Consider the following 17,104-nt stretch of genomic DNA (forward strand, 5'->3'; position numbering starts at 1 on the left):
GCACACATACACACACAGACATCACCTCGATTCGTCGAGCTGAGTCGATCGGTATATAACATTATGGGTCTCCGAGCCTCCTATAAAAAGTTTGTTTTTGGAGCGAACATATAGCCTTTACGTATACTTTGTATACGAGAAAGGCAAAAATGTATATTTTTTCTCTATGCAATTATTTTGTTACACGTAACAATATCTTGAAGGACCCCCAACCATTTTGCGTAACAAATACAGGCCGGACTCGATTATCCGGAGTGTTGAAAAAAATTTCACTCCGGATAATCGAACCCTCCGGATAATCGAGCCATTTTTTGTTGTTGCTGAAAATTTAACTTTTGCTCAAATAATCTTTATTTTGGTTATATAACATCTAATAAAATATCCCGTTGGTCCGTTCATGGATTCTGACTACCGTTAGAGGTCAGCGCCGATCAGAAAATCGTCGGCGGTAACGTTTGTCATAATTTAGGTCGTCGATGGCTTGGCGATTTTTTTTATTGCGTTCGTAACGTAACGGGAGAATCCTTCTAATTTCCCTGGAAAAATCTAATGAGCTGTCCCAAGGGATTTTTCCAAGTTTTTCGAATTTTCAACAGGAATTGCTCAAAAGTTTTCACGAGAATTTCTTTGAAATTTTCACGGGAAATTGTTTAGGGGTTTGCCTATGCCACTTGGCATGCATGCTTCGAATTTAACAGAATTTCATTGTGATTATTTTAAAGTTTCACAAAACTGTTTCCAACGGTATTTCAACTGGATTTTTAACGGAATTTCTTTGGATTTCTACGTGAAATTCCTTATGTTTTCTATTAGCAATTCTTTGGAAATTCTACGAGAAAATTTTCAGAAGACGAAGGGTCGTTTGGTTGAAAGTAATTTGACCGAATACCACATGGCCGAATAATACGTTAAGCCGAAAGCTATCTAGCCGAATTCCATTTGTCCGATACGGTTATTATGTGGAAAATGGTTTGACGGTAGGACCAAACTAGTCTTTTGGTCGAAAAAGCCGTATGCCCTAACAGGTCGTTTGGTCGAATAGGGCGAAACGGTTGTTTAGTCTGAATTTGTGTGTGCTATCTTTCGCGCCACAAGTAGCAATGTTGCCTGTTGAGGAGTTACGCAATTAGCTCCAGAAAACCACGGCATAGATTAAATTCGATTACTAATTTTTGGAACGATTAATTAAGATGCGGTTTTCGCTGAGTGAAAGCTCTTGGGTATTCCTTTTAACTATGTAGGTTTTCTTTTAACCTGTGCTTATTGAGGAAGCGTCATTATCAGTATAATGAAAAAATAAATTTCCCCATACTAATTTGCATGCAAACTTGAAACGGCTTGTACTATATCAGTTTTAATCCAAATGAGCTCAAATTTTCAGAGGACACTCAGAACATGATAAAGAATCAGATAAGCGCTGTGGAGCAAAATCAATTTTTTGAACCACCCTAATACAGATGTTTGCATCAAAATAAATAATTCAATCAAGTAAATATTGCGAAACACGTTTTTCGAAAGACATTATTGGTGGTATCACAACATTTTTTCTCGTCTTCTTTTTCTTCTTATTGGCCGAATGACATCTCCAATTAAGACATTACCGCCTTGCAGCTTAGTGTTCATTAAGCTCTTCCACAGTTGTAAACTGCGAGGATTCTAAGCCAAGTTACCAGCTTGCATTCGTATATCATGAGGCTAACACAATGATACCTTTATGCCCAAGGAAGTCGAGGAAATTTCCAACCCGACAATTTTCCAGGCAGGACGGGGAATCGAACCCAGCCACCTTCTGCATGGTCTTGCTCTTTATCTCTGACTCGTAAATTATTTTAAAAATGCTTTAGGAAATGCCTTCAAGAATTCTTTTGCAAGTTCATACAGAAATTGCTTCAGTCGTTTAATCAAAAATTCATTCGAGCATTCCTTCGAAAATTTCTTTAGGAAATGAATTCGGAAATTCCTTCAAAGAGGGCATTCTAAGAATTGCTTCATAATTTCCCTCAGAAATTCTTTCGGAACTTCCTTCAGAATTTCATTGGGAAATTCCTATAGGGTTTTCTTCGTAAAATACTTTGGAGATTTCTTCAGATATTCTTTTAAAATTTCTTAGAGAATTCGATCGATTTTTATTCGGTAAACTTTTAACTTTAGTAAACTTCTTAAAGAATTGTTCCGGAAATTTGTTCGGAACTTTCTTCGGGAGTTCATTCAGAACTTCGAACGAATATTCCTTCAGAAAATCATTTGACGATTTTTTTTGTAAATTCTTTCACGAGTTCCCTTAGAACTCTCCTCGGAAATATTTGACTACAGTTGATGCAAAAGTATAAAACTGCTATTGTTGCTCCAGTTCGTGTGACCAACATCTAGTGTGCTTAAATATAGCAGCCAAAAAACCGGTACTATAAGTCAGAAAAATATATTAAGCTCGTTTAGTGGAATGTATTAAACCGTCTAAGACGAATTAAGTACTGTCCATTTTTTAACTAGGGTACTATAAGTGTCAAACCATGTTGTTGATGCAACCAATCATATACTACAACACGATGGACAACATAGGCCAAGTTAAGCTCATTGCAGCAAAATAATTTTAAATGGCAAAATAATTTCAATGGTTGCATCGCCTAGAGTTTTAGCACTCATCCGCTTCTACTGGAAATACATTCGGGAAATGCTTCAGATTTCTTTTAATTCCCTGGGATTTTTGCATGAATTCATTCGATAATTTATTTACGAAAACTTTAGAAAACACCTCAAGGAATCAATCCGGATATGCCTATAAAAATTCTTTTACAGATTCCTTCGGAAATTCCTTTACGAATTTCTTTGGAAATTTTCATAAATTCCTTCTTGAATTTCTTGGAAATTATTTGTAGAATTCCTACAGGAGATTATTCCCGGTATTTGTTTTGTAAATTCCTCCTCGGAATTTCCTTCCTTCTTATAGTAATTCCTTTGGATACCACCCAAAAATTCCTTTGAAAATTGATTCCCTTTGAAGCTGGAAACCGTTTTTTCGTCCATAGATCGTGTTCAATTTCAATATTTTTTATGTTCTTAATGTTTGAAATTTTCCTGATTGTGTCAGAAAATATCTGATAATTCTAGGATTTCTCCAGGTGGGATAAAATTCTGTGGAAATTCCGGAAAATTCCTTGTGAAAACTCAGAAGAATTTTCCATGACAATTAAAAAATAATCCGTGCAAATTAGAATGAATTTCCTATGGAAACTCCTAACAATTTACATTGAAATCCGAAAAAAAATCCTCATTTTGGAAAATATACCGCGGAAAATTTCTGGTGAATACTTCAGTGAATTTCCCGTAAAAATTCCTCAGAGTCTCCCGCGGATATTTCACAAAATACTCAACAAAAACTCAACAGGAACTTTCCGAGATTTTTTCAAACAATTTTCTGTACAAAATTTGGAACAATTTCCCGTGAAAATTCTGAAAAGTTTCTCTCTAAATTCCGAAAAAAAATCCGCCTCAAATCCAAACAATCTTCCTTTGGAGTTACAAAGAACTTCAAAAAAGTTCCTGTGGAAAATTCGAAAATAATTCCCAATTAAGAATATTGAGCTTGACCTTGAGCTTGATGACCGCACAATTCGTAGTTGCTAGTCCATGATTGACCAGAACAATCAAAATTGTACAGGGAACCAATAGTTGGGGCTTGGGATTAGCTTTCCAACCTCAATGTGCACAGGTCGAGAGTTCAGTAAATAAAGGATCAATAACGGCGCCGGCCACGTCATCTGGGAAGGGAAGGAATAGTTGGTGTGATATCCGTTGGTACTAGAGACCGAGATCACCTCTGCATCTCTACAGTTGCCACAGGAGGGATTTTTGTTAGTGGGACGGGGTAGGTAGTTGCACGAAGCAGGATTAACCTTGGTAGGTGATGCGATCCATGCAACCTTAATAAAAAGAAAAAAAAAACATGATATTATTTTTTTCCCCAGTATCTAATGTTAAATTGAATTTTAAAATACGAAAAAGAATCATGTTTTATTTTATACACTTGAAAAAAAAAAACGCTGTGTGTATGAAACGTAGCTCAAAGATGTTGTGAAAAACAAAAAAAATATACAAAGCTTGTTTTTGTTTAAATCTTCTTATTCACCAGTGCTTGGCCTTTTCAGATTCTAGACGTCCCTACTATGGATTTAACTCGAAAGCTACCAAACCACCAAACAAATAGCCAGGCAATAGATAAAAAGAAAGACCTAGTACTGTATTCTCTTCGAAATGTCCACATCTAAGATAAAGTTTTCAAACACCCCACAAGGTATTGTCAATAGGCCTATACGCTTTGCTTTAACACATCCATTTAAAAAAGTAATTGTATTACGGAGATCGTTTAAATCAGTTTCATCATCAGTTTTAGCCAGTTCCATCCTCAATTATCATCCTCATAAAATATGGATGGTGCCGATAGAAGCTGTCGCTACCTTACATGAGTAAACGAAAAGCTACATATAAGTTAAAGATACACCTGTGTTCAGAACAATATCAGCGGAAGGCAATTTCCATATAAAATGTTCAACCCTGACAAGCTACAACTCTGCTCCCGATGACCGACCAGTCGAAATTTGGGAAGTTTGCCACACACACAAAATATCAAACCCATAGAACCACCTGCCAAAATATCACATACTAGGTTAAGTTGTTCCAAATAATAGCAGTTTCTGCTTCGGAGCTATCTGCAGAAACAATAGATATTATTATCTTGTATGCATGTTCTGGAAGATCCTAGAAATAATAGGAATACAGGGGTGGCATTGCGCACCTCGACCCGAAACGAGCAAACCATGCAAACTGTTGTACGAAAGAACTGTCGAAAGAAGATGCGCAATGAGGCCCCAGGATATGACAATTTAATCGAACAACCAGAACCAGCGTGCAACCATCTAATGAGCGGCTAAATATATAAAAAAAATAGGCGAAATGATATTGTAACCAAACTACTTGTTAATTTTTTGCTGTTTAAAGAAAGATTAATTAAAATAAAAACTTATCTTGATTCTCCTACAACTCGAACTGCATGTATAAGGATCACTTCGGTCTTTTTGTTCTTACATGAATTTTTTTTTCACCAAAAACACGATTCACTAACGCGCACTTCATTTTTTATTCATTGACATTACATCCATCCTCAAGAACTCAAGAACCGCCAGCCGAAATTATACTTTGCCGCTGATGCCGAATCAATAATTTCCAATTAAGTATTCTTATTCTTTGGAAAAACTTAAAGAATTTTCTGGAAAAGATGCTCCCGTTAATGTCTTGGAAATGTCCCGAAAAAATGAAAAAAAAATCTTTGAGGACCTCATAAAAAAAAAATCGCCATGCCGCTTCACGCCGCCGCTGGAATGGCTTTCGCCGCCGACCACAATTCTGACAAACGCCGCCGCCGCCGATTTTCGGACCGGCGCACACCTCTAGATGCAAGTACCTACCTGAATACCTGGTTGGCTACAGCGTCGATACACCTATGCCTGCGTATTGTAGAGCTCCATAATCTTCGGTCTTGGGCGATGTTCCTCCAGTTTCCCCAAACGTTCAAGGTCTCCAGGTGCGATTCCACTGCGTGCAGCTAGCGTATTCGTGGCCTTCCAATCTGGTTCTCTGTTGAATATTGCTTTCGCTATTCTTGCTTCCGACATTCGCACTAAGTGACCAGCCCACTGAAGTCTGCCGTATTTTATACGATTTATATTATTTTCTTCTTTGTATACTTGGTACAGCTCATGGTGTGCGCCACACACCATTTTCTAGTTTTCCTCCGAGTTTTGAACGCAGCACTTTTTGCTCGAAACCCCCGAAAGCTCTCCGGTCCACCTCTTTTAACGTCCATGCTTCATGTCATGTCAGGGCCTCTGGTAGAATCAAAGTTTTGTATCGAGCAAATTTCGTTTCCGTCTGCATGTTGCGGGACCTAAGCTGGTTACATATTCCGTAAAAGACCCTATTCGCAGCAGCAATACGTCTTTTCACTTCACGGGAAACGTCATTGTCACATGTCACAAGGTCACAAGCGTTCCAAGGTAAACAAATTGCTGCAAGTAAGCAATGGTAAAAAACTGCTTTTCACTGTTGTCTGTCGTTTGCCTTTGAAGTTATGTGCCCCTGAAAGCGCTATGTAGTTTTGAAATTGAATACCAACGCGATTCATCTCAAAAAAACACAAGCACATACACTATTCATACAATTCTTCTACTGTTCTTGATTTGCATATGGGCCTTCTATCAAATTTGCGTTTTTCAAGTGGTACAAGCGAGCGGTGTTAATATATTTTAAAACAAAAAAATAGCAGTGACCTAGTTATCCTTATTATACAAACATACAACTAATAGAAACCAGATTTCGAATGGTACAACGTAATCATCACATATTTAACCTTCGGCTTTGCTGGAGACCCAAGCGAAAAAGATGAAGAGGCGAAAGTTGTTTTTAAACTGATTAGGGACATTTTGTTTTTGGTTTCGGTGCACTGCTAGCCGTCCTGTATTCATAATTCGGGGGTTACCACTTCTCGCGTTGCGATGCGCGGAATTGTGTCACTTCATCAGCAGTAAGTACTCAGTGAGCTGAGCACATTCGGCAAAAACTCGTTCCCTACATTTTGCACTGTCATACATCTTGGCGTATTATAATGGTTAAGGCATATTTTTGCTGCCTACAACATTAATGCTTTAAACCCATGGCAACGTAAGCGGCAGTATTCAACAATAACAAAAAATATATATGTATGGGCTAGCAGTTTGTGTCACAGTTCCGATGCCATTGTTTTAACAAATTGGCTATCATGTAAGAATTATTTAGTTAACATGAAATAATCTTGACAACAGTAAATGTCCTGTAAAGTAATTAAGAAAGTATAAATCCTTCCTTTTACATAAAAAAGTTGTTCAATAAATTTTCGCACATAGTGAGACTTAAATTGATTGAAAAATTATATTCAGTCACCCAGGTTTTTTTAACACGGTTTGGTTTCAACCGATTTCAACCGTTAACCCCTCGCAAAAAATCAACGAAAATTCAGGTGATATTGAAAAAGCTGTTAAAGCTCAGGTTCACCGAGAAATTAATGAATTCAAATCGCGTAAAAAAAAACCTGAGAGTACTTATAACGGTACGGATCATTCCTACCTAGTTCCCGCAGAGAAATAAGCACAAGGATACCATCTTAAGTTTCAATCAACGGTACACATAAAATAAGTCATGAAATTTCATACCATATTTCATAGGATGATCACCGATCTAAAATCAAATTGACACTAGAACACTCAACCTAACAAAAGAGAAACAAAATTTGTTGGTAATATCAAGAGCTCTGTGTAGCTAAAAACACTAAAACCACATTAATACAATAGCCTTCCTGAAGAAGACATAGAACCTCATGTAGAAACGTCGATATATCAATGATATCTGACTGCAGAACAAAAAAAATAAATAAGAAATAATACTACAGTCAAAAAATCAAGAGTCAAAAGTCAAAAAATCCCGACAAACCATAAAAATGAAGCATAATTTTAATTACGTTTTGCAAATATGGCGATTTCTAGGCTTCATTTGGTAGTACAACCCAAGTTACAGCAAAAAAGTAAAACTGGATATAGGTCATCGTCACATAAATTGCAGAATCATGTTGCTCCATTATCCGAGTAATTCAAACTGACAGGTTTGAAAGGATAGGAACGAGGATAAAATCTACCGCCATCAACAAGTAGCAATGAGACAAGATGCCGGTTGATTACATGGAGATTTTTGTTTGTATCATGACACGCCGGCTGACGGATTACCCACTCGAATACAACTCAATCAATGCTTCGTGAATTATTTATGAGGGTGGTAAGCGGTGGAATGAAAAATTAACGTGAATAGAAGTTGAACCATCGACAAAGTTTTTCCTCACCCAATTTCTAAAAATATCCGATAACGTCTAGAGATCGAAGTGAATGAAAGCTCATTTTAGGCTGGTAAAGGACAAACTTGGGAGAGTGCAAAGAATGACTGCCACATGGCCGGCTCCTCTTCATCTCGCGTATATTCAGTGTAATAAATACAGCATGTATTGAGAAACATCAACAGATCTTTGTGTTAAACGTATCACCGGGATCTGTCCGAGAAAATTTGAGTTGAATTAATCATAATATTATTCATTTATATGAATGAGCTGCCAATCATTAACAGATCAATCATAAAATCTGTTTTTTTTTTTTCAAAAAAAGCTAAATCAGTTTTGAAAATGGTTTGAAAGAGATAATTCAGTACTGTGAAGCAATTGATCCAAATCATTCAATGCTCTTATTACATTAGTTGAATTCATTAAAATCAACATCCCCCTTTTAAAATATATCTATTGAAAGCTATCTGCGCTATCGCTTAAGCTTAACCGTTTTCCAGCTGTTCCTTTCGTTGCACATTGTGCATAAAGGTAGGCGCCTCGACTTTGAAATAAAATACCATCTTGCACGCTTCGCCTGACCTAATCGAATTTGCGTCTAATTTGACCCACTCAAAAAAATGGGCTGCCCAAAATATTAATGAAAGATACAATGCCTATTTCGTGAAAGTAAATTTTCTGTGTTTCGCGATACGATTATGTAGTAGAAGACAAGTTCACCTATCTTAGTGTTAACTTTTGTCAACTCATAGACTGCGTAATTAAGTAAAGTTGGGGAAGAAAAGATGACAATATAATTCTTAAGAAAAAAGGCAATCAATCAATCAATCAATCAATCAATCAATCAATCAATCAATCAATCAATCAATCAATCAATCAATCAATCAATCAATCAATCAATCAATCAATCAATCAATCAATCAATCAATCAATCAATCAATCAATCAATCAATCAATCAATCAATCAATCAATCAATCAATCAATCAATCAATCAATCAATCAATCAATCAATCAATCAATCAATCAATCAATCAATCAATCAATCAATCAATCAATCAATCAATCAATCAATCAATCAATCAATCAATCAATCAATCAATCAATCAATCAATCAATCAATCAATCAATCAATCAATCAATCAATCAATCAATCAATCAATCAATCAATCAATCAATCAATCAATCAATCAATCAACCAATCAATCAATCAATCAATCAATCAATCAATCAATCAATCAATCAATCAATCAATCAATCAATCAATCAATCAATCAATCAATCAATCAATCAATCAATCAATCAATCAATCAATCAATCAATCAATCAATCAATCAATCAATCAATCAATCAATCAATCAATCAATCAATCAATCAATCAATCAATCAATCAATCAATCAATCAATCAATCAATCAATCAATCAATCAATCAATCAATCAATCAATCAATCAATCAATCAATCAATCAATCAATCAATCAATCAATCAATCAATCAATCAATCAATCAATCAATCAATCAATCAATCAATCAATCAATCAATCAATCAATCAATCAATCAATCAATCAATCAATCAATCAATCAATCAATCAATCAATCAATATGTAAGAATGTTCACAGCCTCTAAGAATGTTCATTAATTAAAAATTACAGTCAGGTGAATGTCTGCTATTCATTATCAAACTGCATGACAATCTGCACAATAAAAAAAGAAGGGTAAAACTTACCTCAGTCGCTCCCGCCTTTGTTGGTACGATTGCTGCTCGTTTCGCAATCGTTCCAAGATCGTCCGGTACTCCTGGAGCTTCTGATTAAACTCAGCCAGTTCAATTAGCATTTTTTTTATTTCGTATAAATCTTCGGTAGCTGCTGATCACTTCTTTAACTGTTGCCGTTGATGAAAAGGAGATTTACTTGCTGTGAGAATCCAGCTGCACTTCTTTGGTAACGATTAACCGAACACCACACCAATACAAAATGCTTCCTGATGTATTGGAATGCATTTGAAAGGAAAAGGCATTCGCGGTTTTGTGGAATGTATGACATTGGAATAAAACAAACATTGCCTCCATTTGAAATTGAGTATAATTGAACATTTCCTCACGTCCTGCACAAATGAATTGATTTGCTTTTATCGGCTAATACTGCTTGGACGACCAACTAAGAAACCTAACTGAGCTAAGCGCCTAGTCACAGTTGATTTGTCAAACAATTATGACATTGTCTCACACCATTGCACACTGGGCCACGGGGCGGAGCTAGCCCGACAAAATACCTTGGAGCTTAGGGGATGCGTAATTTTGAGTTGGTGTCTTCGGAAGAGTGTCGTGTTTTGAAAAAATATGAAGCTCAGCGTCGAGCATTAGTTCAAATTTTCGCCGCATAGGTGGTGCTGCGATACAAACTTTTTGTTTTACATGTTAGAGCTTTGGTGTCTTCGGCAAAGTTGTAGATCGTAAAAAATAACTGTAGTTGCCGAAGACACCTAAGCTCTATGTCTTCAAACTGCTGAGATATAGTTGAAATTGCAAAATTTCATTGATTTTTGTATTTCTCGCACTATTTTATCCAAAATTGTAAAAAAACTAATCACACGCGACAGAACTAACTGATTTACACAGCTTGAGTTGTTTTACTGTAACTTGGTATAAAAGTATCATAGAGTTAGGGAAGTTATTGAATTCGAAACATTAAACTATCATATTTAGATAAAGGAACCAATCAGAGTAGTCCATATTTTTATCGAGTAACAAAACACATTTAGCTACAAATCATCGGATAAAGATTAAACAGTCGATTTCAATAAGTTTTTTTTTGTCTTTATTTAAGAGACTTGCAGCCCGAGGCTGGCTCGTCTCCGTTCAATAAGTTAATGCAATCTAAACGCATAACATGATTGAAATTTTTAGTCATATATATTTGTTTACGAAAAATTCAGTCCTACTACTAGGATGTTCAATTGGGTTGTTTAGCAAAGAAAAATATGAGATTTTTTATAGTCTAACATAAAGAGCATGCTAAGCTGATCTCCAACATTTTTTTTTATTTGTAAACTTTTTATTTACATGTTTATACAGCAAACAATAAGCCATTTCAATTGATAGAATTACACTAACATTCATAGAATGACATAGAACATTTTTTAGTCCCATATAAATTTAAAATGCAAATTAAAAATAGCTCCGGGGCTCTAAAAATTCTGAAAAATTGAGGTTAGGCTCAGTTTTTTATGCAGATTCAAAATATGTAAAAACATATATACCCCTAAACAACCCAATTATAGTTTATGTTAATAATTGATGCACGGTAACGTGTTCTGCAAATCTTTGCCACAACATACCGATTAAGAATCGTAGTAGGCAAAGCGTATGCTGTTGATCTTAGTATACATATTTACCGAGGGTTATGCAGGTGAGATTTCAAAATCAAAACACTTCATCTTCATTAATTGTGCTTTTCTTGTTAAAAATTATAGCGAATGTGGTTTTTTGCTTTTATCCGATAATCGATATGGCTCAAGGTAAGTTATTTTAATCAGTTTATACATATTATACATTAATTAGTATATCAGTTATCACCATACGAACAATTGTCGAGTTGTTTCTCAAGAAGCAGTCGCTGGATAATGTAGCTTTGTATGTGGCGAGGAAAGTTAATGCGTCTAAAGGCCAAGCATGTGAAAAAAACCTCATGAAATCGCTTCGTAAGCTGAAAACATCTTTCGATGAACGTTACTCCAAAAGTCATCGCATGAACGTTTTGTTCTATCGTAAACATTCAAAATGGCTAGACTCAAAATTCGATTTCCCCAACAGTATCTCACAAAAAACAGCCGGACGACCAAGAAAGTAGTTTGATGATGCTAGTCAGAGAACTAGACTTCGTAAACTCTAAGTCTTGAGAAATGCATACACAACTGATGAATTGATTTCCAATGAAAGTTGAAGTCTGGAAAAGGTAATAGAAGGCAACTGAAGTGTATTTTGTTTGCAGACTCGTTTTCTTAGTTAGCCATAAATTCTTGCTTAACTTTTCAAAAAGACCTAAGTAACATTTTTTATGAATTAATTTGAATAGCGCAATCAACAGTACAACATGAAATCTATTGATTGTAGTATTCAAATTAATTCATGAAAAAAATGTTACTTAGGTCCTTTTGAAAAGTTAAGCGAGAATTGTTTGCTTTGACCCACTAATGCTACTTTTATACCAAACTTTAAAACTATTTAATATTTGATACCAAAAAAAAAGATATGTTTCAATATTCAGGTTAATATTTCTATTTCAACTTGGTGAAATATCAAAAACTCTTGCATAAACCATGAGCACTATCGACTGTGACAGACTACTAGGTTTTAATATGTTATTTTTTACATTTTTCGAAAATAGTCCAAAAAAATCGGAAAAAAGATGAAATTTTACAATTTTTACTATATCTCTGCAAATAGAAGGTATACAGCTTAGGTGTCTTCGGCAACTATAATTATTTTTCTACGTTCTACAACTTTGCCGAAGAAACCTAAGCTATAAACCGTAAAACAAAAAAGTTTGTATCGCAGCGCCACCTATGCGGCGAAAATTTGAACTAATGATCGACGCTGGGCTTCATATTTTTTCAAAACACGACACTCTTCCGAAGACGCCAACTCAAAATTACGCATCCCCTAAGCTCCAAGGTATTTTGTCGGGCTAGCTCCGCTCTGTGGCCCAATGTGCATTGCTAGCGTGGTTAGTCCGTGTTTGACTGCATGGTAGGCAAAAAATGCCGTGCCGCTTGGCGGCAGCCAGTACACGGACAAAATACGCGAAACACGAATTAACATCAACCGAACGAGTATAAACTATTAAACGAAAACAGACGAATCGAAAAATCGAGGTTAATTGTATCAATTTCACTTTATAATAGTTTCCACTGCTGTCGCTTTCGGACACTACGTTTCTTCAGGTGCACTACCGTCGATGATGGTACCCACCTTCACGCTGCACCAATCACACGGTATTACATTGTTTCTGAACATTAACATGACACTTTAACACTGCCTCTAAACTGTGAACAGCAATCATAGTTGTTGATGCTTTGTACTTACATGTTCGAGTTTGTTTTTTTGGTTGTTCATTCAATATCGGAATTGAAAACTGGTTGAAAAAAATTGTAATAGGGAAACTTAACGAAAGATCCAAAATTAAACAGACTAGCTTTTCAGTTTAAGATAATACTCATTTGTTGGCGACAAAATGAACCAAAAACGTGAATATTTTTTTGTCTGAATATGGTGGTAGCAAGATAACGTTTTGAAAGCAAAAAATGTTGAGAAAACGATTTCATTCTATTCTACTTGATTTGTATCTTAAAGTTCACATAATAATTTATTTTCATATTGGATTAGTTTAGGTTTTGCATAAATAGAAGCTTGGAGAGTAATTTTGCATAGGAGAAAATGAAAAATCCACAACCCCCCGCCTCCCTACAAACACTTACGCAATCAGTGTATGTTCCCTATTCAAGATGGAAATGGCAGTCAAATTGCGTCGGATTACTTCCGATATGTTATTATCAGTCTACGGTTCATTTTAGTAAAAATAAAAATTATTAGACGAGTCGTGTACCCGGCAGCGGAGAGGTTTTTTTTACATTTTGCTTTTAGCCTTGAAAATCTGTAGCAAATCTTGGCATGTCCAGGGTTATTAGATGCTTTAGAAAGCATTTTTTTCGCCAATAGGCACAAAACCTAATATCATTGTTGATTCAACAGATTGCAAAACCCATACAAATAGTAAGTAATGCATTGTATAAACAAATATTCCTCCAGATATTCCTTCGGATATTCCACTAGAGATTCCTCCAGATCTTTCTCCAGTAGAACCTCCTGATATTCTCCCAGGAATTCCTTTGGATAGTCTTCCATGTATATTCCTCTAGGAATTCTTCCGGTTATTCTTTCAGGAATTCATTCAAATATTCCTCCAGGAATTCCTCCGAATACTCCTTCAGACATTCTTTCGAATATTCCTCCAGAATTTCCTCCGGATATTCCTCCAGGAATTCCTCGGGATATTCCTCCAGATATTCCTCTGGATATTCCTCTAGGAATTCGTCTGAATATTCTTCCAGGAATTCCTCCGAATGTTCTTCCAGGATCTCCTCCCGATATACTTCCAGGAATTCATTCGGACATTCCTCCAGGAATTCGCCATGACATTTTTCGGATTTTCCTCCAAGAATTCCTTTGGATATTCCTCCAGATATTCTTTCAGATATTCCTCCAGAAATTCTTCCAGTTATTCCTCCAGGAATTCCTTGGAATATTCCTTCGGATATTCCTCCAGGAACTCCTTCGGATATTCCACCAGGAATTCCTCCGTATATTCCTCCTGGAGTGCATCCGTATATTCCTTCAGACGATCCTACGGATATTCCTTCAGAAGTTCATTCGGATATTCCTCTAGGAAGTCCTCCAGGAATTCGCCCGGATATTCATCCAGGAGTGCCTCCGTATATTCCTCCCGATATTCATAAGGGTATTCCTCTAGTAATTTTTCCGCATATTCCTCCAGAAATTTCTCCGAATATTCCTTCCGGATATTTCTCCAGGAATTCCAACGAGTATTCCTCTAAAAATTCCTTCACATATTCTTCCAGAATTTCGTCCAAAAACTCGTCCTAGAATTCCTTTTGGGAGAGATTTTTTTTCGAACCCTCTCAAATTAAAAAAAAATGTTTAGAAACCCCCCTACCCCCAGACAATTTTTCTGGCTACGCCACTGCCTTCGAGGAATTCCAGGAATTCCTACGAAAAATTCCAGGAATTACTTCTCAGCAGCAACAATCAAACATAAAGTAAACAAAAGACCTCTTTTCTCATCGCACACGTATCCCGCAGTGTTTTTTTCTTTAATAAAGAATAAAAAAAAAAGGATCCCGCAGTGACAGTCCATTCAGTTCACTCGCTGGTGTGTGAAAGTGACGGCCCTTTATAAATGCATGGATAAATACTATCACTTGAAAGAAAAAGACAGGAAATTGGTGCCGAATGATCATCAGCTCCAGCCCGCTGCTAGTAAACCGAGTTGGCTAAGCTATTCCTGCTTTGTCTTTTTGACTGAAAGGCATCACCATAGGCAAAGAGGAGCAGAGAAAAATACAAAACAAAAGAATCGCATTCAGCAGGCATTGTTGATCAATCGCACCACTGATTCCTTCAGGAATTTGTCCAGAAATTCGTTCAAAAATTCATCCGGACATTCCTCCAGGAGATCCTCTTGATATTCTCCAAGAAATTCCTCAGGATATTACCCCCGATATTCCTCCAGGAATTCTTCTGGAAGAATTCCTAGAGGAATATCTAAAGGAATTCCTAAAGGAATATTCGGGAGAATTCCTGGAGAAATATCCGGTGGAATTTCTGGTGGAAAACCGGAAACATTTCTGGAGGAACATCCAGAGGAATTGTTGGAGGAACATACGGAGAAATTTATGGAGGTATATCAGGAGGAATTTCTAGAAGAACATCCCGACGAACTCCTGGAGTAATATCTGGACGAATTCCTGGTATATGGAGGAACTATTGGACGAAAATCCAAAGGAATACTAAGACGAATATCCGGATGAATTCCTGGAGTAATATCCGAAGTAATATTTGGAGGAATATTCGGAGAAACTCCTCTGCCGTAATCTGAGAAAGTGACGTAAGCGCCAAATTACAACATGCATGTTTGCCATTTTTCTGTTAAAGAGCTCGATGAGTACTATTCGTTAACACCATTTTTGGAAAATGGCGTATACGTAACTTTTTCAGATTACGGCAGTCCTGGAGGAACATTCGGGAGAATTCCTGGAAGAAAATTTAGTGAAATTTCTTGAGGAATATCCGAAGAAATAATTTGAGGAATATCCGGAGGCACTCCTGTAGAAATATCCAGAAGAATGCCTGGAGGAAAATCTGGAAGAATTCCTGGTAAAATCTCCGGAGGAATATTCGCACGAATTGCAAGAGTATTATCCGGAGGAATTCATGGAGGAATATCTGGACAAATTCCAGGAGGAATATTCGGGCGAATTCCTTGAGGAATATACGGAGCAACTTCTGGGAGAATATCTGGTAAAATTTCTGAAGTTATATCTGGACGAATTCCTGGAATATTCTTCCGAACGAATTCCAGGAGGAATATCCGGAGGAATTTCAGGAGGAATATCTGGATGAATTCCCGGAGCAATAGCCAGAGGAATTCGTGGAGGAATATCCGGAGAAATTTCTAGAGGAATATCTAGACGAATTCCTGGAGGAATATCCGGACGAATTCCTGGAGGAATATTCGGATGAGTTCCTGGTGGAATATTCGGAAGAATTCCTGGATGTATATTCGGACGAATTCCTGGAGGAGTACTCGGAGAATTTTCTGGAGGAATATCCGGAGGAATTCTTGGAGGAATTCCTGGGGGAATATCTTATTTATTGGTCTTATTTGTCTTATTTGTCGTATTTGTCTTATTTGTCTTATTTGTCTTATTTGTCTTATTTGTCTTATTTGTCTTATTTGTCTTATTTGTCTTATTTGTCTTATTTGTCTTATTTGTCTTATTTGTCTTATTTTTCTTATTTGTCTTATTTGTCTTATTTGTCTTATTTGACTTATTTGTCTTATTTGTCTTATTTGTCTTATTTGTCTTATTTGTCTTATTTGTCTTATTTGTCTTATTTGTCTTATTTGTCTTATTTGTCTTATTTGTCTTATTTGTCTTATTTGTCTTATTTGTCTTATTTGTCTTATTTGTCTTATTTGTCTCGTCCCTTTCCTATATTTGATTTCAATTTATATACATATTTGGTAAATTCGTGTTTGCAAATGTGAATGCGCTATTTTCTAGTGTCACGCTAGATACAAAATTGATTGCTCTCATCGCTCCTTCCCTGTCGTGCGCCACTAGAAAATATGCTGTTTGCTGTTCTCCCAAAATGGTATTTTTTTGTATGGAATTTGGAAAATTTGGTTGAAGTAAAATGATTTGAATGCAAACTGACAACTGCAAAATTCGATTCCTTCATGCCTCAAATCATCGGAGAGAGATGCTGAGAAGCAAAAATTTCTGTTGTACAATAGTTCAGTATTTAGAGCTTAATTCAAATTTTGAAAAAAAAAGTAGGTCCGCGAAATTGTCTAGGATCATTCCTTGATAATTTCCAAAAAGATTGTC

The 17,104-nt window shown here is 36.2% G+C and overlaps 1 protein-coding gene across 3 annotated transcripts in view; it reads right to left on the minus strand.

The window, feature by feature from the left end:
• The window catches only part of LOC134217459 (uncharacterized), a 138,062-nt gene extending 128,015 nt beyond the window's left edge, over nt 1–10,047 (minus strand). For 2 of the 3 annotated variants that reach the window (XM_062696224.1, XM_062696223.1), the window contains exon 1: nt 9,639–10,034. In XM_062696224.1, coding sequence (XP_062552208.1) covers nt 9,639–9,748 — 110 coding nt within the window. In that variant the 5' untranslated portion in view covers nt 9,749–10,034. Of the gene's footprint in view, nt 1–9,638 lie in introns of all 3 variants that reach the window. The other variant, XM_062696225.1, reaches the window with a different exon arrangement.
• Nucleotides 10,048–17,104: the final 7,057 nt, after the last annotated feature.

Source organism: Armigeres subalbatus, chromosome 2, assembly GCF_024139115.2.
Source record: "Armigeres subalbatus isolate Guangzhou_Male chromosome 2, GZ_Asu_2, whole genome shotgun sequence".
NCBI classification, from domain to species: Eukaryota; Metazoa; Arthropoda; class Insecta; order Diptera; family Culicidae; genus Armigeres; species Armigeres subalbatus.